The sequence below is a fragment of the Oenanthe melanoleuca genome, chromosome 1 (genome assembly GCF_029582105.1).
Source record: "Oenanthe melanoleuca isolate GR-GAL-2019-014 chromosome 1, OMel1.0, whole genome shotgun sequence".
Taxonomy (NCBI): Eukaryota; Metazoa; Chordata; class Aves; order Passeriformes; family Muscicapidae; genus Oenanthe; species Oenanthe melanoleuca.
Window position 1 is genome coordinate 32,386,949 of NC_079333.1, and position 26,378 is coordinate 32,413,326.

General features: G+C 43.6%; 4 protein-coding genes across 9 annotated transcripts in view; 3 read left to right on the plus strand and 1 right to left on the minus strand.

The window, feature by feature from the left end:
• Positions 1-448: 448 nt before the first annotated feature.
• Positions 449-3,204, plus strand: CCDC89 (coiled-coil domain containing 89). The gene is given in 3 exon segments (XM_056497368.1): positions 449-1,781; positions 1,784-1,891; positions 1,894-3,204. Coding segments are annotated over 3 exon segments (1,011 nt in total). The 5' UTR covers positions 449-1,531; the 3' UTR covers positions 2,547-3,204.
• Positions 3,205-5,390: 2,186 nt separating this feature from the next.
• On the plus strand, positions 5,391-12,375 carry CREBZF (CREB/ATF bZIP transcription factor). Of its 6 annotated transcripts, none has more exons than XR_008841640.1 (5): positions 5,391-6,403; positions 7,053-7,130; positions 8,485-8,555; positions 11,110-11,202; positions 11,589-12,375. XR_008841640.1 is itself a non-coding variant. In XM_056503769.1 (3 exons), exons 1-2 carry the CDS (start codon positions 5,475-5,477, stop codon positions 7,099-7,101), a joined length of 978 nt encoding a protein of 325 aa, XP_056359744.1. In that variant the 5' UTR covers positions 5,391-5,474; the 3' UTR covers positions 7,102-7,130; positions 8,485-9,525. The 6 variants fall into 6 exon arrangements, 1 of the variants encoding a protein (XP_056359744.1); XR_008841642.1 differs by having other exon boundaries at positions 11,859-12,375; XR_008841641.1 differs by lacking the exon at positions 11,110-11,202.
• Positions 12,376-12,684: 309 nt separating this feature from the next.
• On the minus strand, positions 12,685-17,983 carry LOC130259484 (transmembrane protein 126A-like). Its single transcript, XM_056503802.1, has 5 exons — positions 17,914-17,983; positions 16,007-16,131; positions 14,059-14,252; positions 13,517-13,631; positions 12,685-12,947 (listed from the first exon to the last, which is right to left on the minus strand). The coding sequence occupies exons 2-5, from the start codon at positions 16,120-16,122 to the stop codon at positions 12,743-12,745; spliced, it is 630 nt and encodes a 209-aa protein (XP_056359777.1). The 5' UTR covers positions 16,123-16,131; positions 17,914-17,983; the 3' UTR covers positions 12,685-12,742.
• Positions 17,984-18,072: 89 nt separating this feature from the next.
• Positions 18,073-26,378, plus strand: part of DLG2 (discs large MAGUK scaffold protein 2) — a 963,673-nt gene continuing 955,367 nt past the window's right edge. The window contains exons 1-2 of the mRNA XM_056503649.1: positions 18,073-18,265; positions 18,917-19,989. Of these exons, the coding sequence (XP_056359624.1) occupies positions 19,971-19,989 (19 nt within the window). The 5' untranslated portion in view covers positions 18,073-18,265; positions 18,917-19,970. The remainder of the gene's footprint in view (positions 18,266-18,916; positions 19,990-26,378) is intronic.

Genomic DNA, 26,378 nt, shown 5'->3' on the forward strand with positions numbered 1-26,378 from the left:
CATGTGCAGGGAGTAAGCTGAGAACAAGGAGTTCTTCAAGCTCATGGAAATTCTTTCCTTTTCCAAATCTGTGTGCTTTTGAGAGTGCCAGCAATGTTTGTTTGCTAAGAAACACTGCCAGCTCTTTCAGCCACCCTGGTGGGGCTGGCGTGGCTCCAAGCAGCCTGGATGAGGTCATGAGCTCTGGAGCGACTGGATTCAGCGTCTTACCTCTATGGAAACAGAACCTCACAATAGGAAAGACAACAAACAGACAGCAGAAAGAAAACACCTGGTAAGGAAGTAGTTTTCTCTTCTTAAATCCTGCTCTTCATTGTATTTCCACTGGATGGCCTAAACTTTTCAGCCCTCCTCCCTCTCCTCCATTATTTTGCAAAGGATTCAAGGTATCAAGAGCAGTGAGGGAGTGCAGGATGGTGGAGGCACTGCTTGTGTCTGTACTGCAGTTGCTACTACACAGCTCTGAAATTCTTTGTGCTTCACAGGTGTTTCATTCATTTTTGCTGTACATTATCTTTCATCCTTGCTTTAAGCTGGCTCCTTCCCACATCCTATCTTTACCCCAGTCAAACCTTGGCATTCACAAAACCTACAAAACCTGATTGTCAGCATGTTGTTTCAGGTCTGCATCCAAATGAAAAACTTGTAGATAAGTTTTAGGCTAATTTTCCAAATATCTGGGTAGCATGCTGTGTGATTCAGCAGAAATAATAATTTTGGTGCATATGTAATGTAAATATTTTCCTTATTTTTACATGAAGAACCAGACTTTTAAAATTACATGCCTAAAATAATCTGGCAGATCAGTGTGAAAGCTCAGATGAGGAGCTGTTTCTCCAGGCACAGAGGCTTTGTACCACAGAGCATTCACTAGTTATTAACATTGTATAGATCTTTTATTTGATTCATAAATCTCAAAGCATGGGGTAAGGCTATTCAGTTATTTTTAGCAAGCAATGTACTATCACAGAAATCTTGTAAATCAATTAGAAGTTTGACGTAACCCTCTGTGTTTTATTTGCAGTTACAATACAGAGCTGTAGGAGAAAATAAAGGCAGAGGAAAAGAATTGCGTAAGGAATTATTTACAGCTTTATCACTTACAAGCTTTTTACCTAAATATAATAGTAGTTCTTGTAGCTACAACACTAGTGCCTCGAGAAGGAATAATTAGCAGAGCTAGTCATCAGCAAATGAATAGCCTTGCACAAATACTAAGCCCACATTATTTGCTTTTGCTCACAGAGTCTGGCATCCTTGGGTCTCAGTGTGCCTGACTGAACCAGAGGAGGGGGAGGGCAGCAGGCCCGTGTGGTTGCTGGCTGACATTGGTTTTGGGAGGTTCTGTTTCCCCACATCAGTTTCTCTGGACTTCCAGAGAAACGCCACCAGCTTATGGCAGCAGAGTTGGCCACACAACCACTGGGCACTGTTTAATTATGGAGTATCACTAGCAGAAGCAGCCACTATAAAATTTTATCATGTCTTTGCATGAGACAGGGGCTCCATGACTTAGGAGACAGGAACAGGGATGGCCAACTCCACAAGTGATCCAGAGACAGGCAAAGACATGGAAGATCTGACAGAAGGCTTGGAGGAACTCTGTGAGAGTTCTAAGGAGCAGAGTGAGGACATGCTGTTGCTTTCACACCTAGAGCAGCATCATCATCTTGTCTCTATACTGAGGAAGAAAGTGGATGACACATATGAACACTGCAGAGACCTGGAGCAGCTTAACATGGAGCTGGAGAAACTGAGGGCAGAGGATGCTGTGAAAATTAAATTCAGTATTTGGAGGGGCGCTTCATGGATCTGGTCAAAAACCATGAAAAGATGATCCAGTTCAAATATGAACCCAAAAACTGGCACATGCAGCTGTGGGAGGAGAACAAGCACTGTGGCAGGACAGGGAAGCACTCCTCAGCCAGGCTGTGAGGGAGAAGGAAGCTGAAGTGCTCTGGCAGGTGGCCCAGGCCAGGCAGCTCTCACAGCAGTTGTGCTCCTTTCAGGAGAAATACACTTATGAGAGTCACAGAGCCCAGGAGCGAGAGAAGGAGCTGCTGGAAGCCCAGAGCCAGCAAGCAGGCACCTATGCCTGGGAGGTGGATTCACTGAAGAAGCAGCTGCAGCTCCTACAGGAGAGGCACCAGCAAGCTGCTGCAAGGGCTGAGCAGGCAGAGAGCACGCAGAGGGCTCAGGACAGTGAGCTGCAGGCCAAGCTGGAAAGGGCACGTGAAGAGAAAGAGCAGCTATTGAACCTGGCCATGGAGAGGAGCAAAGCTCTGCAAGATAAGGAACGGGAGATTCAGAAGCTGGAGAAGTTAGAGACTGTGGAAGAAGCTATGCAGAGAGAAGGGAGATGCCTCAAGAAAAAGGCAGCACTAGACAAAGATCTGAAGGTTCAAGAGCTCCAAGGACAGCTAGAACATAGCAAGCAGGCATACAATGAACTCTTGCTGCAGTTCGATGCTTACAGAAAGCACAGTATGGATTTGGTGACTAAAGAGAGAGCTCTGAATGTCAAACTCCGTCACTTTGTTACATAACTGCATTTTTTTCTCTCCGTTCTCGTCTCAACAGGTGCCTCTATGGTAACACACTCCTGAATTTTGTTCCTTTCCTTTGGTTTCTATATACCATCCTCATCAGTTTAAACCCTCCTCCACTGACAGTTCTGTAGCCTTTCTGTCATTACACTTTTATGAAAGTAAATCACTATGCTCTTAAATCTGAGCATGGATCATTGAACCAATCAAACCTGTGACATGAATGATTAGGGTGGAAAACATAAAATATGACTTTGATTTATTTAGTGCTAACCTCTGCTGAATCATAGGTTTTCATTTTTTTTATTGTTAAAACCACTTTATTTTTCAAGATGACCAAAAGCTCAAACTCTTAGCCTTTTGTATTTGATTCTGCTTTGAAGTTCAACAGAGGCTGGGCATGTAAGAGGCTCTGAGACTCCAAGAAAGAAATTCTACCTTGCAATATCTCTGCAATTCTCTAAATTCAGGAACTTAACAAGTAATCCAATAATCTCATACAACAACTGATTCTCAAGCAAATTACTGTTTATCATTTTCTAGAAGTTTTACAGATTCTGTAGTCATTTAAACCCTATTTAATGCTATATATCCCCATTCAGCTCAGAATAAATTGTCAAGTCTTTTGGGTGATATCAATGTGTTCTTTGGAACAGGACAATGTTCTAGATGTTCCACCAGGTTTTTTTTCCAGCTCTTAGCTGTTTCCTGGAGATAAATATTAGTGATACACTCTTCCATTTTGTGCATGTCTGGCAGCTTTTGACAAAAAGAAAAATCTTTCCTGTTAGCACTGTGGGATACAGAAACCTCCCACTCTCTCCTGCTGATGCACTAGGCAAGAAGGAAGTTTTTTGCTGTTGAGTTTCAGCTCCTGTTCTTTAAGTCCCCAGCAACAAAAAAACCCCAAAACAACCACCATGATGGGCCAAACAGCATCCCCCATCTGGGCTGTAGGCAGCTGCCTCCAGAGTACAAGCTCTTTGCCACATGATTATGTCTTGTGGTAACTCAAGAATGTAGGTAATGGATTGAGTGTATCTAAAAGCCACAGCATGGTGTCAGATTTGATGTCTATTGAGATCATTTACAGAAATGACTGGAGGCAGCAGGTCTGGAGGCCAGTGACCAATTTGTCTCAAGGATTGACTGAACCAGATGTATTTTCTGGCTCTGGCACAGGTTTCCCAGAGGAGCTGCAGATGACTCCATCCTTGGAAGTGTTCAATGTGAGGTTGATGGGCCTCTAGTGAAAGGTTTACCAGTTCAAGGCAGGGAGGTTGGAACTAGGTGATTTTTAGGGTCCCTTTCAACTCAAATAATTCTATGAATCTGTGATTCCGACTCTACATAAGCAGCAGCTGCCAGCAGTCTTTCTTCTGAACTTCTCTGTCCTTGAACTCATGCAAATCCAGGTGAGAAGTATTGCTCTACCTGCTGTGTGGCGAACCACAGCACTTCTTCTGATCCTGGCTCCTACAAGTGTCATTCCACATGCGTTTTATGGACCACATTCTCCTACTTTTTAACCATACTTCCCTGCTCTGAGGTGCCCAGCCCACATACACATTTAATCTCCAGTGCTGGTAGCTACAGCAAAAACGCCAACTGACTCCCATTACACACTATGCCCCTGGTCTGAGGGCTGGCAGCTCTGTTTGAATTAGTCCATAGGCAGCAAGGAGCACCTGTATCCCTCTGGCTGCTGCAAGAGACCCTGAGACCAGGTGCCTTAATGCTCTAAATCTGGGCAGAGACACCCTCTCACTGTGTGACAGAACAGCCCCTCAGGCCTCTGGCCCGGCCCCAGCCATGGGGTGTGCTGGGAAAGACCCCACATTCTGCACTCCTCAGGGACATCCCCTTCCCACCCTTTGGCAATGTCAAGGTGTGGGAGACCTTTCCTCCACTCCCTCACACACAAACCGCTTGTCACTGCCCCCATTCCCTCCTTCACCCCCCATCACACACACACACCCCTGCTGTACACCCACATTTCCTACACACCTCTCATCACCCCAACCCCACTGGTGTCCCCTCACACCCCCAGCCGTGCACAGAAATGGGATTTGTTCCGCGGTGTGCACCGAGAGTTACATATGTGAGATGTTAATTTACTCCAGAGTTGCACAAGCCTGGGTGCTTGGTGGTATTCCACAAATCAAACACACCAACTATCAAAACTTTTTACTCTTTATGTTTTAGCAAGCAAGGGAATTGGTGTTACAAGCTGCAAATTACTTAGTTCTCCTATTAATTTAGTATTCTATCAGTTAATGATTCTCTCCTGCTAATTAGTTTGCGTGCCCAAACTTTCTCTTTTTTTGGGGTCAGTGATCCGTGAGTTGGTGGTTGGGATCTCCCCCTGCTGGAATTATGTTTTACCCAGTCGGAGCTGATTTAGCACAGTTGCTGAGTTGGGTTTACTAATTTATTCCTTATCGTGGGAGTTCTGCCAAATGTCCTTGTGGCCCGTATATTCTGCATTCTTTGTGTCCACTATCAGCGGTACATCCTTCTCCCCAAGCTTTGTTAACCTCCCGCTAGGTCTGAGGTCACTGGAACGTGTTGAGCCCTAAACCTTAACAAGGCAATTCTGGTGACAATTGATTTGCCCTTCTAACACCTGGAGATCCCTTACAGCTCATTGGCTGCTCTCTCTTTCACGGATCTCCCTTCTCGTTGATTAGGCTTGAAAGTACAAAAAGATCAAACGTCAGAGACCATCCTCTCTCAATAAACTTGTAGATACTCCACATTCGGTGACAGTCCCGCCGCACTCCCAGACGCGCTTTCCCGCGCGCGGGCGCAGTGGCGAGGCGCTCCCACACCCCCCCCCCCCCCGCGCGCCGCTTCCCGACAGGCCCCGCGGCGGCAGCGCCGGGCCGCAGCCTCGCGCGCCCGCAGGCTCCGCGCCGCCGCTCCGCCATGCGCCACAGCCTCACGCAGCTGCTGGCGGCCTCGGCCGGCGGCGCCAGCCCCTCGGGCGCCGTCTGGCCGCTGGCCGGAGCGGGGCAGGCCCCCAGAGGGCGGGATGGCGGCGGGGAAGGCGACCCGGGCCCCGCGCGGCCCAAAGCGCAGCAGCCGCCGCGGCGGGAGCCCCCGGGCGCCTCGGAGCCGCGGCGGCAAGAGAAGGAGGCCGAGGCGCCCGGCGGCCCGCTGGAGGTGTGGGAGCAAGAGGACTGGTTCCCGGGGCTGGAGCTGGGAGACCTGCTGGAGGCGGCCCGGCCGGACTGGGACCTGGAGGCGGAGCTGAGCGGCTGCTTCTGTGGGGACCCGGAGCCGCTGCCCGCGCCGGGCCTGGGCCCGCGGCCGGCGGCGCCTGGGCGGAGGAGCGGTGGGGCCGGGAGTCGGCTGAAGGCGGCGGCGGCGGCGCGCTTGAACCGGCTGAAGAAGAAACAGTATGTGCTGGGGCTGGAGAGCCGCCTGCAGGGCCTGGCTGCCGAGAACCGGCAGCTGCGGGACCGCAACCGCGGCCTGAGCCGCCGCCTGCGAGAGCTGGAGCGGGAGAGCAGCTACCTGCGGGCTGTGCTGGCGAACCAGAGCGCGCTGGGGCAGCTCCTGAGCCGCCTGGCCGGGACCCGCGCCGGCGGGCTGCAGCTCAGCACCAGCCTCTTCAGGGACACGGGCAGCCCCCGCCGCCAGCAGCAGCACCTCCAGCCCGCCGGCGAGAGCAGCGACCACGACTACGCCCTGCCCAGCTCCCGGCCCCGCGGCCTGGAGGAGGCGGCGGCGGGGACTGAGACGGAGGAGGAGTGGGCGGCCCCCGGCGGGATCTGCCTGCACGTGGACCGGGATCAGGTGTCGGTGGAGTTCTGCTCCATCTGTGCTCGGCGGGCAGCGGCCTCCTTCAAAATGTAGGGTCAAGTACCTGCTGCAAGTACTCGTGGGGTTCTCACCCGTAAGGGCCTCGCGTCGCGGCGGAGGAAGCAGGCAATGGTGCGGAGGAAAAGAAATTCTTACAGTGGTGATGGGGTGGTATTGGGGGAGATGCAAAGGAGGGGAACCTGGCGCTTACTTAAGTGGCCACGGTAACAAAAAAAAAAAAAAATCTCTCGAACGGCACGTTGGGAGCCAGACGGTGGCCTTGGTTTAAGGTCCTGTAAATCTGGCGTGTGGACGGTAGTAATGTGAGCCTGTTTGGCGATGGGAGTCGCGCAGAGCTGTGTGCAGCAGTGCGACAGTGGCCGTGCAGACTGACACGGTGCCGCCAGAGCCCGTTCGCAGCACTTGGGTGAAAAGATCATGCCGACTTGATGCATGAAGGTGTGCTCGGCTCCACTTCGCAGTAAAGATAATGCTGACTACCCGGTCTTGAGTCAGATAATTTCTAGCCTGCTTATCCTGAGGAGCCGAAAATGCTTGCTTAGAAAACCAAACAAAAACTCCATTATGACATCGTCACTGGACAGACTTAAGAAAATAGTAATGATCGGCAAAAGAAAGCATGCATATAAAATTATATTGCATCTCAGTTATACATTACTATTAAAACCTCTCTGACAGTTTCTCTTTTAGGTGGTTGCCCTGCCAGGCTCCGTTGTGTAGGGGTTAAAGAAAAGTCGTTTTCCACCTCGCAACCTGGTAAGGATCAATATATTCCCATAATGTGGTATCAGACAGCTTGCTTTGCTTATCCCAGTCTCTTATAATGACTGGTTCAGAAAATGATTTCTCTGGTCCTTGGCCTAGTCTGCCAAAATATTTCTAGTTCTGGATGACAACTAATAGTAAAGGTTACAATCACATCATTCTCATTAGCTGTTTTCCTGATTTGGTTTTTTAAATAAATACGTTGCATACATAGTAGCCAATGTAGGAGCTACATTTTGAATTTTGAAAAAATGCTCACACCATTTGAAATTTCCTATTAAACCAAGTATCTGATGAGCTGAAAAAGGAAAATATGCTATTAAGGGGGATGTGATGTTTATAGCCTTTTATTACAGGGGACTGTCCCAAAAGTCTTAAGTAAATTGCTTTTTGAATGAAAAAAAGAGAAGGAATTTGTGACCTGTTGGTTTAAAATGCTGTCTTAGTGTAAGGGATGCACGGTACCTTTCAAAAGCCCTTCTGTAGCTTGCTCTGATTGACAATACCGAGTTTTACCTGATGAAACAGCCTGAGCACTGGTTAAATCTCTACAGAGGAATCCTCACATAGAGGAGTCACTCTTGTGTAGACCTTTAAGGAGAATTAGGTTTAAAAAATCAGTGCATCGAAGTAACTCATTACTTTACCTTCCCATAAATAAATCTGTGTGCCCATGCACACTGAAATTGCTATGTTACTTCAGAGTAGCTTTAAATTTTAAAAATATTGCATGTATACGCATGTGCTTAACTCTACTGAAGAATTCTTAATTTAGCCTCTTACAGGATCCAGAAATCCATAACCTCATATAGTTAAGCAGAGTTTGGAGATGACTAAATATGTATCTTGAGGCTAATGATGTGAAAAAAGCTCCATAATTGCTCCTGAGATAGGAAGAAAAATAGTTTGACAAAAAAATAGTGTGTGTTTTCTTGTACTAGTCAGTGTTTCTCCCTATCACAAAAGATGAGTGGGTTCTTTTTTCAGTTGTATTATAATGTTTAGGTTGTTTAAATGTATGTCAGTTGGGGGAAGAAGGATTGTGAAAATGATAATATGTAAAGTGAGGTTTCACAAAGAATACTTTTCTAAAACAGCTTCATTTATTAATTTCTTGAAAAAAACCAAACTATTTAGTGTTTCTGAAGTCTTGTTTCTTAAAGCCTTAAATTTTGTGTTTAAGGCTAGTTAGGTGAAAGCATTTTCTTTCAGTTGTTTGCTTTATTGGTGCTAGACCTTGTCATGTGTTCATCAGTAGAAAAGGAATTTGATTTTTCTTTGTGAAACATCACTGGTTGATAAAGTATATGTGTATTTAGCATCCTTGTTTTTCTTTATGCTAAAGTGGATTCAGCTGTGTTGGGGCAGAAGAGACGGGACCAGCTGCTGGCCACATTTCCTGCTTTATTTTAAAAGGTAGTATAAGAAATGAGAATAAAGAGGTAACAGGGCTTTTGCTGTCTTTGGTTAAAAAAAAAAAAAAAGTTGAATGCTGGGATTATTTACTGTCATCCAAGATGATTTTTCTTAAAAGGCAATATTCTATCAAACAGGTTTTACTCCACTGTATGCAGAATTCCATCTGTTCAGGGGATATTGCCAGCACAAAAGAGACTTAGTGGAATTAAAAGAGACTTAGACTTGCACTTCTGTGGTGGCATCAACAGGGCTGTTCAAAGTTTCAATCTTAGGTAACTCTGCTGTAACTGATGGGTTATACCAGTGCACAGGAGTCAGAGTTAACCACCAGGACCTGCAATGACTGATATGCAAAATGGAAATAATTTAGATTCAACCTAATCTCAACCTGCCTTGCTCAGACTTCATGAACATGCTTTATTTTGCAGTTTAATGTGCTTGAGGAAAAGAGAAACACTAATGTAGCAAGCATGGGATGTTCCAGTGGCATTCTTACGGTTACTTCAGTGTAGGAGTGTTATTTTAAGTTAATTTAAACATGCATTCTTTCTTGTTGCATCACTGCTGAATGGCAGGGTCAGGGACAGTTCTGGCCTCTGCTGTGAACCTGCACAATGCTCTGTCGTGACACGACCTGTGGCTGTGTCTGAGAGCAGCTGATTTTCTGACATGCAAAATGATGTATTGTGGTACAAGAACAAGGTCAAGTCCCAAGAAAGTCAGTGGCTGCAGGCATTTCTAGTGCCTACTGAATCATATTTAAACCAAATAGAAGGGAGGAAGTTATTTGAAACTCTAACCAACTGTACTATCTGTATGGTGTATTATTAATGTAGCTTTTTGAAGTGAAAGCCTTGAAATGACATAACTTAATACTTGAAAATATATTGTAAATGTTTCTTTGTAATTATGTGCCATTCAGATAAGAATACAATATCATAATAAAATGAGACTTGTTCATCTTTCAGTTTATGGGCTCAAATGTTCTTTCATCTTTTTCTTTTCATGAATGACTTGGTTCATTAAACAAAGTGGTAAAACAGAAATGGGAAAATGTTGTTGCTGCTTTCCCTGGGTCATAGAGACTGGAAAACAAGATAAAATGGATCAGGGTATGCAGGAGAAATGTTCTTGCTCATCTATTTTTAAAGGTAATTTTGTGGTGAGGACAACACAAAGGTGGTATTCCTTGAACTGCAGATAGAGCTGTGCTTCTGAGAATCAGCACTTCTTGTTTTTCATAGCTGTTTTTAATTTTTTATTAATATAGATATGTTTGATCAATATACCATGGAGGAGTTTCTGCTGGAATCAGCAATATTCTGGTTATAGGGCTGTACTTAAAATTAGTTACTCTGTAAAGTGACTAAAGGATATTTTAGGTATGGGAGCTGTTCAAATGGCCTCTGTTTAAAGAACACCCTGTGCAAAAATTGCATGTTACCAGCTGCTGATTCTGCATTTTTCCACCCAGTTTAAGTGGGATATGCAGATGTGGAGAAATATCTCTGCCTGTGCTCATTAGTAGGAGGGTGCCAAGGGCAAGACTTGCACATGTACCAGGAGTATGAGGGTGTCATTTGCAGGAGCTGTAGAATAGATTGTAATGTTGAGACAGCATTTAGAATGGTACAACTGGAAGATAAAAGTGCTTTTTTAGTCTTTCTTCTGGCTCTTATCTATAGCTATTCTTGGCCTTCTTTTGGCCATAGTTCAAACCTGAAGTAGTCCGAAGGCATTTCTCTGGGATATGTAGCCTGTGCCTAACTTGTTTCTACCATAGTGGTGGAAGAAAGGATCCAACTAATATCTGTTCTCACTCAGTGTTTCTGGGGAGTTTGTTACAGTTGTCAGAGGCTGAGGACTGGTTCTTGGGGGTTGTAGGAGGTAGGTCAAATACTGTGTATGAAACCAGGAATGGAAGGAGCATTCCTGTTGTAGGCACTCCACATGCATGCATGCCAGAACTGGGAGTGTCTTGCTGTCCCATGGAGTTCTGAAACAATTTCAGACTTCATTGATTAACTTCTGAGAATGCTTTTCCTCAATAGCTTTAGGAGAAGTACAGAGGGTGTAATTGAAAAGTTTCCTTGTTCACAAACACACCACCTTCCTAGTCTCAGGAGTGTTCAGCTGACCTTTGATGTGACTAGTGCTGAACGTGTAAAGTACATGCTTGCAATTTGTGCTGGAAACAGCTAGTCTTTGCAACTTACTTGTAGCTTTTTTTTTTTTAATATACAATCTTCACCTTTCACTTCAAGAAATGAGTACCTGAAAGGATATGGTTTGTCCAGGTTAGACCACTAAACATCAGAACATGCATTTTGGTGACTGAGGATAATTATGACTTCAATTTATACCAAAATGACAGTAGTACATGGAAGGGAAGATACTTTTGAACCTCACCCTTTAATAAGCACTGCAATCTTTTTATGGTATTTTAACTATATCATGTTAAATGCTTGCAATATTCACTGAGCCAGTCATTGTCACTTTTCAAGATACTATTTCACAATAACACCTTTATTTTATGTTTTTATTATCACAGGTAAGTGGTTCTGTTGGTTAAAGTCTGATGGCTTCCGGAGATAGGACAATTCACTGTCATGTAAAATGAGAATCTCCAGTCGGGGTGATTAAGGTAAGGCCAAGCTGTCTGGGTGCAGACCAGGATGGGGACACCATGTGACAGCAGCACTTTGCATCAAGGACAACTAAATGATCTCTACCTAACAACAACAGGGAGTCTGTATTGCTGCTGCCCTGTACAGATCAGGCTGCTGCTCCTAGTTAACAGAGAATGTGTCATGTTCCTGCTCTAATGACCCTTTTTTAAGAAAAAGGCAGATAAAGATGATGAAACTCCTTCAATGTATTTTTATTAGCATTACAGCATAAATTTTAACCCCTTTCAATTAAAGGTCTCAATGCTGAATTCTTAATTCTCATTAATAAATATTTCCATGTGCGTCTCAGGGGATGCTAGAATTTTACTGAAGTGACTGTTGACCAGTAACTCTTTTACAGTTACTGAATCATTTAAGTTTGGAAAAGACCCTCGGGATCATCAAGTCCAACCTTTGAGTCATCACCAATTCCTTGACTACACCGTGGCACCAACTGTCAAATCCAGTGGTTTCTTGAACACCTTGAGGGATGGTGACTCCTGCCACCTCCTGCACAGTCCATTCCAATGCTTAACAAGCCTTTCTGTAAAGAAATTCCTCCTGATGTTCAACCTGAAACTCCTCTTGCACCATTTAAGGCCATCTCCTCTTGTCCTATCACTTGTTGCAGGGAAAAGAGGCCAACCCCCACCTAGGATGGGTTAAGACTGTACATCAAATTGAAAGTACTGATTCTGTAGAGGAATTCCTGATTTAGCTCTCAGACTTCAGAATACACTAAAGACACCATGCAGTAGAAGAGCTGCAATTTATATTGCTCTGGAATATATAGCCACCAACGTGAAGAGACACCTGAGTCTGGACCACTGATCTTAGATGTAGCTGAGATATCCCAGTAACAGCATTTGCTCTCAGAGCCGCTCGACACAGCCCCATCCTTCAGGAAAACGCTGAATTTCAAGGCAAAATGGTTATAAGGCCAAAGGCTGTATTTTTGATATGCTGGGAAGCCTGACCAGGACTATCACTCTGGCTTGCTCTGTGATAAAAGTATTCTCTACAGTGTGGCCCATCTAACAGTGTAAAAGGGGTAATTGTGTGACAGAAGTTTTGTGCTAGCAGAATGGAGAAAAGGGAGAAAAATACTCTGATTTTGAGGAATCTAGTAAAACTCTGCCTTGATCTTCTCCCTTTTGTTGTTTTTGGTGTTTTGGGTTTTTTTATAAATCTCTATGGTTTGCATTATGAAAGAAAAAAACCTCTTTTTTCAAGAATATTCTTTATTTACAACTTCTAAAAGGTGTAGCATCACCTTAGAATCAAATGTTAAGCAGGCACTATAAATGCTTTCTTGCCTCCCATTTCCAAAACACACCTGTCTGTTATTCAGGTATATACACTAAACTGGGCATAATGAAAAGCTTAACCTGCATTTAAGTTCAAAACTTAAAAAAATGCCAGTACAGACACTCGGTATTAAAAAAGACACAGCAAGATCTGTCTTTCTTGTTTATTATGGTTACTTATCCAAGGCAATTGAAAAGTTGCTTTACTTCATTCAGGTAGCTCTTCAGGATCCCTGCTCGTGTTCATCTGCAGCAGCATTTTGATATATATTCCGTGCTGTTTAGTGGCAAGGTACAACCCAGTCACAGTCTGTACCAGTATACCCAGACTCATCTTTCTAAAGACAGGCTGAGCAGTTGTGAGCCAGTAGCGCAACAGATTTTCTTTCCCTGGCAAGGGACTTGACATATACCTAAACAACAGAAACATCAGTACTTACTTTTTTCCCATGCAAGTGTCAAGATTTAACATAAATGTTTATGTAGGTAGTAACTTTCTCTTCCTTCTCCTAAGCTAAATTCACTTGGTGGTACTGAGCTCTCTGGATAAATGCTTTTAAAGCATCCTGACCACGCCCTGGGTCTCACCAAGCCTCGTCCTGCCCTTGATGTGCTCTGAACTACAAAGAATGACACCTGCCCAGGGTCAGTGAGGTCTCTTGGCTGTCCAGCCACCTTCAGTGGTGGCAGGACGGCAGCCACCACTGCACACATCCAAGCATACCCTGGGAGACTTGGAAGGTTCCTGCTAAACACAAGGGCTTCCCAATGGATCACTTTGCAGATCTTATTACACTCTGGTGTAGCTCTTACAAACTTCACTTTGTAATCAGATGACATTAATGTAAATCTCCTACATTCCTAAATGTCTACAAGAAGACAGATATGCACAGATTAAATATCTACAGAATTTACACTGAGAACTGAACATTTAACCCATAAATACATTTCAATCAATACATTGCAGGTAAGAAAGACGTACCTGGCTGCTAGGCTTGCATTCAAGGGGATAGCCAGGAAAATGGGATAGAATCCACCCACAACAGCACCTACTAATCCTCCTCTGATCACAGCACAGACCTCACAGTTCAGCTGACCTGCATAGCAAACAATATTTCACTGCCAATATTCACACGTGCTCCACCACATCAGTTTGTAAGCTGCGTGCAAGAACCTGAAAACAGGCTCTTGACAGAAACTTCCAAGCTGTACAGATATGCCAAAAATTATAAAGGAGGAGGACTCTTCTTTTAAAAAACAACAAAAGTAATCTGTAAAAGAAATTTTTTAGAAATATATAAAAACATATGTATTTCCTTTCCCACTCCACTCTGACAACTCACTGCTGTCCAATGCATTCTGTTTTTCAAACTCTGCTTTACAAACAGGTTTTTAAAAACTTTTTAAAACTACAGTTTAAGAGCATTGTTTTGCAGGGAGAAAATGCTCCTCTAGTGCTACATTGTGTAACAAAGGAAGCAAAGCCCTTTGGAAAAAAAAAAAAAGGAATAAAGATGTTTTTACCTGAAAATAAGGGGTCACGCACAAAAGCTTCATAAATTGCTGCTGTTGAAAGAAATGGAATAACAGCCATTGGCATAGCAGACACCAGTGAAGCCTTTCTGACATGTAGGATGCTCCTGAAGAAATTATTTGCTGCTAAGCCACATAAGCTTGAATTTGCTGCTAGGAAGTATTTTCCATGATTACAAAAGTTCCTGTGAAAGAAGGAAAGTCATTTCAGCAACTGAGAGCTATAAAAAAGTTTAGTCAACACTACAATTCTCTTCTGATAATCCTGCAGCAAGGGGTAAGAGATGTCGGTCTCTCACTGGTGGAAAATGGAGAGTCGCTACTTTCAAAGGCAGCCACTGCAGCATCCTTGGTTACATGCCTGAGTTTACACACACTTCAAGAGTAAAGTGACAGGTTGAGAAGCCCTTGGTACAATTTTTTTCCTCTCATAGTTAATGGAAACTTTATTAAAACTCTCATAATAAGCATGTTTCTAAGGATGTTTTCTGAAAAGAAATGAGGAAATATATATACCAAAAAACACATAATTTAAAAAAGGTTAAGTCAATCTACTTATAATTCTTCTATATTTTAATGTTTCAAATATATAAAAGATTTCAGAGATCTTAAGTTTTCTTGCGAAACTTAAAACACTAAGAATGTCATCAAGGACGCAAACTAATTCTTGTTTTGAATAAGAAAATTTTACCTTTGCAGTCACAGGCAGTGAAACACAGGCAAGCACATCAATAAATATGGAGGACTGAGATTAAAATTTCAACAGCATATTTAAGTGCTCTGTAAACCAGAGCAAATTAATGGACCCAGGACCCAGCAGAATCTACTTAGTGAGGTACAGAACTGCTACACTGCACAAAAGAAAAGGAGGATGGAAGAATTGAGGTTTGTGGTTTTTTGTTTGTTTGAGCTCCCTAGTGTTAAAAACAAGTGCTTGGATAAACAGGAACTCTCAGTTTGACTGCAGAGTGCTGGCTCTTCCCTTCCGGACATTAGTGAGCTCCCCTCTGGATACAAGCTTTAAGTCCTGCCAGGGCCTGGCAGCTACTTCTTCCCAAGGCCCAGCAATCCCTAAACCCAGAGCTTCTATCCAGACATTACCACATCAACTACTGAGTACCTGCCTCCCCTGCTCTCCTGGGGAAGGAGGAGTTTTGGAGGCTGATCTACACAAAGTTGCAGCCTTTTCCTTCTTGCCTGTGTGGGGAGGCCCTGTGTTACTACCAGCAGTTTGTTTAGCCAGCAATTTAGTCCTATTAAAAAAAATAAAATAAGCTTCTGATTACTCTTATTTCTAAAAAAATTATCCAAGCTGATGCACACATGCAAATGTCTCCTAACAGGACCAACTCAGGTCCAGTAAGGTTTTGCAGTGACATACAGTATCACAAACCGAAAGGTCACTTGTGAGGCCCAGAAGGCATTTAACTGGCTCTGTGCTGTACAGAACCCTGCTGGTGAGCCTGCAGGACTCCAGCTGACTCCACCACCACCACCTGGATACTTAGCCTCGCCTTCCTGAAACAGGGAGCGGTGCAGAATGAAATGCAGAAACCAGCAGGTGGATGCTCACTCAGTTCTGGCCCCAGGCCAGCCCTGCTGGACACAAGATGACTCCAGCAAAATCGCATTTCAGTTTCCTAGAAATTTTTTTATCTCTAGCACAGGACTGAGAATGCTCAAAGCCAGTCAGGGCTTATCAGCCATCTGAACCCCTAGCACTGGGAGAGCACATGCCAGAAACCAGCTGAGCAGGACCAGAGCCAACACTGAAATAACATGGAACAAGTTTCTGTTCTGGACAATAACCAGCATCTTCATAATTAACTAATTTTGTAACTGCATGGAAAATTTGTAGTACAAGAATAAGGAAAAAGAAAGGCCTCTAAGACTTGAAATGTTTGATGCACTTATCTTCATTTACTTTACCAGCACTTACTGATCTGCTTTAGGAAGCTCATTGAACATCTTTTGTATGATTTCCATCCGCTTAAATCTTTCCAAAATTAGTCTTTGCTGTGGAGAATCTAGTTCAAGAAACTCTCTTCCTGTCATCTTGAAGTCCTGGATCATAAGGAAAAAATAAATAAATCAAAGTTACATAGCCCCAGTATGAATCAGATAAACATTTAGAGTCTTTGCCACTATGAATCACAAATGCATTTCCTATTTTGCATGGCAATACTCCAGGTTTAAATTGACTTAACTGTCAAATAGAACTGTAAGAAAAAACCCCAACCAAATAAATCCATACTTTGTAGACATAAATCAGAAAGCATACAGTTGCAGTGGGTTTGTGTGGCAAGGTTTTGGTAGCAGGGGGATGCAAGGATGGCTTCTGAGATGCCAGGAGCTTCCCCCATGAGTCTGTTCCAGCTGGCTCTGAGACAGACCTGCTGCTGGCCAAGTCTAAGCCCAGCCCAACCACTACAGTGGTGGTGTGTGTGGGAAAGTTAAGAACAGATAAAAACTGCTGCACAACAGTAGCTGGAAAAGAGAAGTGAGAGAACATGTAAGAGCAACAGCCCTGCAGACACCATGGTCAGTGCAGGAGGGGCAGGAGGTGCTCCAGGCATTGGAGCCAAGATCCCCCTCACCCCATGGTGAAGCAGCTGTGCCCCTGCAGCCCATGGAGGACCATGGTGGAGCAGGGATCCACCTGCAGCCTCTGGAGGATCCTGTGCCAGAGCAGCTGGATGCCCAAAGGAGGCTGTGACCCAGTGGGAGGCCTCTGCTGGAGCAGGCTCCTGGCAGGATATATGGCCACATGGGGAGAGGAGCCCAAGCAGGAGTGGGCTCCTGGCAGGACCTGTGAGCCTGTGGGGGACCCACATTGGAACAGCCACTGCTGTCACTGAAGGACTGACCCCTGTGGAAGGGACCCACACTGGAGGAGTTCATAGAGAAGTACAGCCTGTGGGAAGGCCTCCTGTTGGAGAAGTTCGTGGAGAACTGTCTCCTGTGGAAGGGATCACACACTAGAAAAAGAAGAGTGCAAGGAGGAAGGAGTGGTAGAGACAACACATGATGAACTGACTACAACCCCCATTCCCTGTCTCCCTGCGCTTCTAAGAGGGAGAAGAATATAGAGAAAAACAGGAGTGAAGGGAGGGGTGGAGAGAAGGTGATTTAAGGATTTGGCTTTATTTCTCATTACCCTATTCTGATTTGATTGACAATATAATTTCCACACAGTTAACTGTTTTGACTGTAATGGTAACTGGTGAGTGACCTCCCTGTCCTTACCACAGTTCTGAGCTTTTATTCATACCTTCTCCCTGTCCTGCTGAGGGGTCAGAAAGTGGTAAGAGCATCTTGGAGGCTCCTGAGGCCAACTCTTTACAACAGCTCTTGATTACACTTGGCGTTTAATGATTCAAGTGCTTCTTTTCCTACACGTTTTACTGCAGAGGAAATTCTCCCAGACTTATTTTGCCAACTATACTTACCTTACGCTGCTTTTATAACGTGAGGGCTGCGTCCCAAGCCCTGCCTATGGGACTGAGCCCGCTCCGCTTCGGGCTTGGCAGGATGCAGGAGCGGAGAAAGCGGGACAGGCGGGCAGGAGCTCACCAGGATCGCTTCAGGCCGCCTGAGGAGGGTCTGTCCCAAACCCGTGCTCTGGGATCCCACAGACGGCACGTCACGGAGCTGTAAGCATCCCCCTCTCCCCGAGCCTTGCTGGAGGCAGAGGGAGCCCTCCCAAAGCCCCGGGGCCCGGCTCAGGTCAGAACCCTCACGCCGGGAAATTGCGGCTCGACCCCGACCTTCAAACCCCACCGCTACCGGTCGCTGCCCCGCACCGCGCTGACCCTCCCGGCCTCCCCGCAGGACTCGCGCTCCGACCTTGAGCCGTACGGGCGGGTACGGACGGACACGGCCCCACGGCCCTCGGCGAGCCGCTCCCGCCGCCTACAACATGGCTCCTCCCACCTCACGCCCTCCCCGTGGGCGCCGCCATCTTACTCGCTCACATGACCAGGCCTTCAGAGGCCGCCTGCGATTGGGCCGCTGGCCGACGGCCCAGCATGGCGGCCGCCGATTGGCCGCGCGCCGGAGGGCGGGGCCCGGCGCTGGTTGCCGGGGCGGCGGATGGCGGCGGCGGCTCCTCGATGGCGGCGGGGCTGAGCGCGGACCCTGCACCGGCGGCCGGGACGCGGGGACTCCCCCTTCGGTGCGGGGAGGCCCAGTCCTCGGGGTAACCCGCTGACCCCCTCCCCTCAGCCCGTGCCCCTTCCCCGCCCGCCCCCTCAGCCCCCTTCTCTCGCCACCGGCTCCTTTGTGCTCTCTCCCCGTCCCGCCCCCTTCGAGCGCCCCTCGCCCCGGCTGCCTCTCGCTTCGCCCCACCTCTAACCCCTCCTTCATCCCCCCAGCTCCTGCCTCTCTCTTGTCCCTCAGCAGCCCTGGGGGGAATTGTGCTCGTGCCTAAACCGAGCCTGGCTCCGCTAGTTCACCTGCACTCTATCCCAGTCCCCCACCTGCCCGGCCAGCCCTCTGTGCCTAGTTTCGCCTCAGAAAGCAGCAGGCAGACCCTTTGGGTTCGAGAGAACGGGGAGGGTGGAGTAGGGAGAGGATGAGGGGGGCAGCCCCGGAGTCCGTGCCCGCGGGATGCGGGGACGAGCAGATGCCAGCTGCGAGCACCGGAGAGCGAGGCAGAGCCGGCCCTGCAGCAGCACAGCTCCCGGCTCCCGGAGAGGACGATGCACAGCAGAGCCCTGTCATGTGCATCGCATCCCGTTATCGCGGGCGAGGGAAGCGCTCCGAGCCTGGCCGCCTTTCTCAGGCTTTTCCTTAACGGAGTAGATGAGGAAAATCTATCCCGTTTCTGTTTCTCTTTTTGTTTTTCCAGAAAAAGGGAGAGAGAGAGACAGGCTGATGCTGAAGCCAACCAGCTGCACTTCTGAGTGGGAAACTCCGGATTGATCTCATGGCTTGCTTTTTATTTCACTAATACTTCATTATCTCTGAAAATGAACCTTTTGTGAAGCTCTTCTCCTAACTCTTATTCCTCTCTCACGAGGTGTCTGCTGCTGTGCAAGGGAAGGAATGGCATGAAGTAAATGACTCCAGTATAAAGCAATCTGCTTTGCCCAAGTGCCCAGTGGGCAGCACTGTCACTTTAATAATTCCAGGTCAAGGGATTGCTTTCCTCGTTTTCAATCCTCTCTTTTAATACATGGGAGGATCAGAGGGACATTAAAGACCGTAAGGCTGGGTGGCTTGCAGATAATAAAAATGAAAGTGTCTGCCCAGTGACTTCTGTTGGGTAAGAGGGTGATATTTGAAGGCTGTTGTCTGGTGAGGAAAAAGGGATCTTTTCAGGCTGCTGTGTAGTCACCCAATACATAGCTACCAAAAATTAATTCAAGAAGCAAAAAAGCTTAAAGAGGCACTTTGGATTGTTTTTGTCTTCCTCCTTATTTGGATTACTTGGGCATTTTTGTCCTGCAAATAATATGTTTTTGAGCATGTACAGGTGGAGTATTGAGACAGCTGCCTAGAGATGGACTGTGCCTTAATTGTATTGCATAAAATCTTCTAATTTTCAAACTTTGCTGCCAGAAGAGGAGTTATAATAAGGTTTTATATTGCCAAGGAACGTTTCCTCTTGTATTTTTATAGAGTCAAATATATTTTAAAGAAATTGAAAGCATCTCTTAAAAAAGAATCAAAAAGCTTCTTTTTCCCCCCCTTTTTTTTCTTATTTGTGGAGAGCGTCGGAAGTCCAATCCAAGGGATCAGCAAGTATTCATAGAAATGAAGATTGAAGCTGCATTTCCTTACTGAACTGTAAAAATGTTCTGCAATAAATAGTCAGTTCCTGACCTTGCAGAGTGTTCCAGTAGTACTTCATTAGTACCTGTAAAAAGTGATTGCAACCAGATTCAGAAGTAGGAAGAAGAATGCCTGTCAAGAAGAAAGGTGGGCTATGAAGCTTCATATCTCATATTGCGTCTTCATTGTGTTTGATTGTTGATTTCTAGTACTTAACAATTTCAAATTAAAAATGCTTTAATGGGGAATGGAAATCGTTTTTCTTTTGCATTGAAAATGGGAGAAAAATCTGTGCACTTAAATAATAATTTTTGAAAGTAATTTTATGCTGTTTTAAGATTTATGTCAAATTTGGCCTCAAATGTTTTTTTTTGTAATGATCAGCCACCAAGATTTTGAACAGACACCAAGAGAAAAGCTTGACGTTTAATTTTGTGAGAAGCCTCTCTTACAAATGCTAATAAATTTTAAAACTGTAGTTTAATCTGTTATCTATTTGTGACATGTTTGGCGGATAAACATCAGCTATCAGTAGCAGCATAAATAAATAGCAAAGTTTCAAGGCTAATTTTAAAAGAAAGTTATGAGAGCTGTGTTTTGAAGGTGTTTTGTACCTGTTTTTTTGTTTTTTTTTTTTTTTTAATGTGATTTTAACTAGTTTGAATTTCCATGCTTTAGTACAATATAAAACTACTGTCTTTAGGGCTGTAGTATGGCAGCATTTAAGAAAAGACAAGTAGTCTTACATTTGGCCTTTTCTCACCTCAAGTTTGTGTTTGCAGCTTTGGAAAATGTGGCTTCCAGTGTTCAAACAACAATTGGGAAGTATAAGAAGGCAAATTCTTACTCTGAAAACTCTCTCAGACCTTAGGTTATTTCTGGTTTCTTGCAGATTGGACGCCGATTTAAAGTTTCTGAATATGCTAATAGAATAAGGGTCATGTGAATCTTTTTTTATTCAGCTCATCTATCCAGATGTGCCTGGATCTGATATATCCCAGTATCTGATGATACAAAATGTGAGGGAACGGGCAAAAAGTGAATGTTGCAAACAGAAATAAGGATGTAATTGATGTGACTTTGGATTCTCTTCCCTGTAGGAATAAGTCATTAGTTATGAGTTAACATGTACTGTGTAAATAATTATAAACCATGCAGATTGGTAGAATTATTTTCATTAAAAAACAATAAATGTGATTTTGTGATTGTATTTTAAAAAACGACAGTGTAGAAATGAAATTTCAAACCTGAAATATTTTAATGAATGGCATTGTCATTCATGGAATCGCTTTCCTTTATGTATAGTAAAGGTGGAAACATGTGTGAAGGAGTTCCCTTCTTAATAATTCATCCTGCTGTGCTGTAAAAGTGTCACCCTGATGTACTGGTGAGGCTTCTGTATCCTGCCTGTTTACAGAAGGAAAACTGAGGCTTTTCATAATTTAAATTTTAATCCTGATTTAGGTGATTTACACTGAGGATGTTTCTGTGACGGATGTTCAGCTGTAATTCAGTTTCCAAATACTTGCTGCAGGACTTTTGGGGTGAAATCTTACAGGCTGCTTTGTGCAGAAGTGAGATTGGCAATCACATCAGTCCCTTCTGGCCTTGAAAATCTGTGAATTTCCTGTTTTTTTCCAGGCAGTTTGGGTCAGTCTTAGTGTACGTCAAGGCTTGACTTACTTTGATGTTACGAGGATGTGTGTTTTGGCAACATTAAAATATAAAGTCAAGAGACCCAAATACCACCTTTGAAATACTTTAAACTGTCACATCAGTCAGTGTGCTGAAGTTGCCAGTGTGAATGTATTTGATTATTAAAAGGGTATTGTTAAGAATGTATTTAAGCATGTAAATTGCAGGATTAAAAATTTTGGCAAATCAGCAACTTCATTGTGATTTTGAATGACTTAATTTGTCTAGTTCATGCAGTAGACTTTAACTTTCTAAACGTAATTAAAAGCATGCTAGCAACTCAGAACATTCTACCATTTTTAAAAAGATTGCTATTTTTTCAAGTAATCCCTGTTACTCCTGTGAATATTAGGGAGATTGAGGGAATTCTTCCGTGTTTGGTTTTTGGGTTTTTTCCCCACTTATTTGCCTTATGATTTTGACAGCTGTTTGTGGGTAACTAGTTTAATATTTCTGATGATGGCTTATTTTCCCTTTTTGGGGAAAATTTGGGTCTTCGTGCCTACTGTCCTTCCCATTGAGGACATCTGTAGAAATCTCAGTGAGATACTCTCGTAGGCTGTGCAGAAGTATTTCAGTATCAGCATTGAGGACAGGATTATCCCTCTCCTTGTCAGCACTTCTTTCTGCATTGCTATTTTGGATTTGATTAAAATATTCTCCTAAAATCAGTATGGAGACAGAGAGAGACCTGTGAAATAAGCTTTAAAACCTGCTGATGTTTATCACTGGAAATTCTTATCAAGCACTGCTTTCTTTGCCACTGGCCAGTCCTGGGTCTTTCTAAAGAACAACTGAAGCATTTTGGGAATTTACCTTTGAAATAGCTCTCACATCTAGTACCAGTCTTCAAATTTCACATAGCTTTGCACCTAATTTACACTTTACCTTGCTGATTGGTATGATGCCTGCCATCTTGCTTTTAAAAGTCCAGGTCCTTATAGTTAGGAAAAAAATAGTTTGCTTAATAAAAAAAATCATATAACTTACTGGAAGCTTTAATTTCTTATGGATGTGGAAAAAAAAGGTTTGCTCTGGTTCTGGTCATGTATCAGTTGCTGATAGTCCTTGCTGATGTGCTAGAGTGAAAATACTTTGTTTTTCTCACTTCAGTGTGGGGGGCAATGAGGCTCTACATTCCCAGGAATGTTCAGAGACCTGGAATGCTTGCTGGCAGTACCAGCAAAAAGTGAGGCTGGAAAGGGACTATGGAGTATCCTGCAGTGGTGGATGTCCTCCCTTTAGGTATGGGGTGAGACATTGTGTGGATTGGTGCACTATTGCTACACAGTTAAACAAAGGGCTCTTCTCTTTGGCTTTTACTCATCTCTAATTTTAAAGTACACTCAAAGTTTTAAATCAGACAAGACAGGCATCTGACTGTAGTTACAAAAAAGTTGGACAGTGCCATTTAGAGATGGAATAAGATGAACAATTTCGAAAAGTAAATAAATTCATTATTTTTGCTTAATTTTTACCTTACTTTTGCAAACTAGGATATTTCTGAATAGAATTATTCATGGAAATATTATGGAATTTCTTGAGGAAGGCTTTTCTTCAAAGTAAAATTGTACAACCATACAGAAGAAGTGAAGTTAGGTTTTTGCATGGGTTTAGATGTCTGCTCTCCCTCCCTCCCTCCCTTCCTCCCTCCCTCCCTTCCTGAGTTACTTAGCTTGATTTCTTTTAACTGTAAGGAACTATATTTAGATCTGTAATTGCATATATTTTGGATTCATCAACAGAATAGTTAATAGCAAAAATGTTACTGTAATTCATTCATGTATTTCACAGTGATGGAAAGAACTAATTAAATCTGTGCTCCTCTGATGGAGACCAGATTCCAGTTTTGGAGCCCTTGTGATTCACACAGAGATGGCAGGAACCCCCACATCTGGGTGCCTGGCTGCACATGTGCTTTTAGACTGACTCTGTCATCCTCCTTGCACATCTGGCTGTGTCTAGGCAGTCAGAAATAGGAGTGTTGGGTTTTGTGCTACCCTCATCCCTCTTTGCATCTCTCAAAGGGAGAGGGATTGTACCTTTAGTCAGATGAAACCTGTGGGCTGCTGTTAATACCATCTTGGCTCATCCCACGTTGTAGTCAGTTTATAAAGATGTGCTGATTCTGTCATGGAAAAACTTTTTGCATCATTCATTTTATGTTAAAAAATGCCTTCCAGGACATATTTTATTAAGTACATCAATGTCAAGAATTAAAACATGACAGTCTGATCCCATGTGGCAACTTCTGGGCCATTCAGAAGAATCTGACAGATGTGTTCTGTGAAATGCTGGATTTTGTAGTGGTAATGCTGACTTTGTGGCTGGTCTGTTGAAAGGAATGAGTTTAAAAACAACTCAGCAGGAACTTTTGATGCAAAGTTCATAAAGGACCAGACAAAGCTAGCTCCCATTCATGCCCTGTTTCTCATTCAAACTGGCAGCTTCTTTTTAGCTAGCAAAATTTAAGTTTTTTGTGCTCAAAAATCTTGAACGTGGTTTCAGCCTTCTTACATCTTACAGCAGCAAATCCAAAATATATAGGGAATTCCTCTTTTACTTGTACCAGGTAGTTGGTATTACAAGATTTTGTCCTTTCAGTTGCTGAATAAGAATTGTCAAATAAGTACATGGCTAAAAGGCCACCTCCTTCACTCCAAGTTTTGTTCAACTACCTCTCAGTTTTTCCTGTTAATTGAATGGAACACTGCAAATTTTAGTTGTGTTTATAGACTGGAAAGCACAATTTTAGATTTCCAATAGTTAAACAAACAAGTGTCAGAAAATTGCTATCTAAACCATGCCAGTTTTCACCACAAAGCTTTGATTTAAAGATATCACTGCTTTTATGGCAGTGAGCTTTTCCCAGCCAGTCATTGTTTCTGCTGTGAGAAACAGTGAAGTATTTTGCCCACAAAAGGACTGTAGGAGCAGGCATTATACAGAACAAACCTTTGTTATATGCATGCACACTGCAAAGCTAAGTGGGGTCTGGACTAGGAATAGTGACATTTATACTTCTTTTCAGCTCTGTTGTTATTCTGGTACTTCTCAAATGTTTAATGTAGATCCATCCCATTTTAGTTGCCTCACCTAGGTAGGGTGCCCAGTTTTTTGTCCTGGAGGGTTGCTTTGGTCAGCAGAGAAAGAGATCCACCTCCAAAGGACATTTTAACACACCTAAGATCTGCATTGCTTTCTGGACAATTATAATTTTCTCTCTCCCCATAGACAAAACACAGGGTAACCACACTATAGCTCACCTCAGTTTGATGATGTCTCATTCTCTCATATAAATTTCAGTGGCAAAACCATCTCCTTATCTGAGATATTTATGAGAGCTGACACTGTGTGTTCTGTGAGTGCTATAAATTAACACTAGTCATTATTTTAGTGGGGAAAAAAGTGTTATAAATTATTGTACTATTAGTCACTGGAATTGGAAGCAACCATAGTGTTGATCCAGGCACAAGAGGCAGCTGTACATCCTCTCCTCCATTCCTTTTTAGTGCATATTGCACTCAGTAGAAGCAATGGTGTCTTGCATTATAAGCATAATCTTCTTCCTTCTCATCCTCTCTTCTTTCCTTCTGAATTTGTTCCAGATGGCCAAGCTAGATGTCAGAGGGTAACCATGGAGAAAAAGCTGAATTTGTAACTAGTGGCCAAATGTGATAAAAGATGATTTTGCAGTCCCTGCTTCATCAAAATGAGAAAATCTGCCTTACTCAGATATGCTTATTTTGGTCAGGTCATACCAAGTTCCTGCTTCTAAGAAGTATTTAAGGTCTGTTTCACTGTGGTATCTTCTTTTATTTACTGCAAATTAAACAGTGCCAAACAACAGCTTTATAAAAATAGAAATAAAGATCATGTTTTCTCTTGCCATATTCATCCCAGAAAGAGCCAGCAAAGCTGTCCCGACCTGATGGGTGATGACAGTAGTAATCAACATACAAAATATGTGAAGAAAACATTTGCTCTTTATTGGATGTGGTCCAAAAGAGTTTTTGGTGGCAGTAAATACTTTGCCAGAACGAGTCAGTGCAATTGTCCCTAAGTCTGTCTTCACTTTTGGGCTGAAGAGGTTAATGCTTCCTTCAAAACGTATTTATCAGGGAATTGAATCATGTAGAGTTTCCTGGAAACAGGGAATCTGCACAATTTACAGTTTCACTAGCAGAAACCAGTCTTTTCTGATTTCTTCTCTCCCCTGACCGTATGGGCATATCTCACATTTTGCTGTAGTGGAATAATTCCAGGCACCTTCCAGTTCAGTTCTAGGTTTTGAGCACTATGTTAACACTGCCTTGCAGATGGATGTCTGCTAAGCTGTGCTTTTAACCAAAAAAACACCAACCAAATGACCCCAACCCAAGGTTTGCGAATCTACAGACTCAGTTGTTTAATGTTCAATATGTAAAATTGATTTTATATTGTTGCCTGAAGGCACATGTTGGGTTTTTTTAATTGACTTGGAGATTCTAGTATAATACAGAGGTTCTTAAATTAAAAATTCCAACATGGACGTGAGAAAATGTAAGACCATAATGCCTATTTTGCTAATAAATAAAGGTAATTTGGTCTCATTCCATTTATTTTTCTTTTGCATCACTAGAAAGACATTTGTGTTACTGAATTGTTTTCTTGCATGTAATATAATTATTCTTTGAGTTTGGAAGTTATTTATTCCTGAACAGGCATCTTCTTCTTAGTTTTCTGTCTCACTCTAATTTTTACATTTATGTTAATTTTGATACTGAGTGTTCTTTTAAAGGAAAAAAAATACACAGCTGCTTTACTAAGTGTGCAACTCCTGGTTTTTACTCTTGCAACTA

Bases quoted from the DNA above. Each gene is read 5' to 3' on its own strand.
- CREBZF (XM_056503769.1), top strand. From the start codon at position 5,475: ATGCGCCACAGCCTCACGCAGCTGCTGGCGGCCTCGGCCGGCGGCGCC. The intron at 6,404-7,052 runs GTAGGGTCAAGT...CCTCTCTGACAG, and splicing joins GCAGCGGCCTCCTTCAAAAT to TTTCTCTTTTAGGTGGTTGC.
- LOC130259484 (XM_056503802.1), bottom strand. From the start codon at position 16,122: ATGACAGGAAGAGAGTTTCTTGAACTAGATTCTCCACAGCAAAGACTA. The intron at 13,632-14,058 runs GTAAAAACATCT...TTTGCTATGCAG, and splicing joins GCGTGACCCCTTATTTTCAG to GTCAGCTGAACTGTGAGGTC. The intron at 12,948-13,516 runs GTACGTCTTTCT...TCTGTTGTTTAG, and splicing joins AATGCAAGCCTAGCAGCCAG to GTATATGTCAAGTCCCTTGC.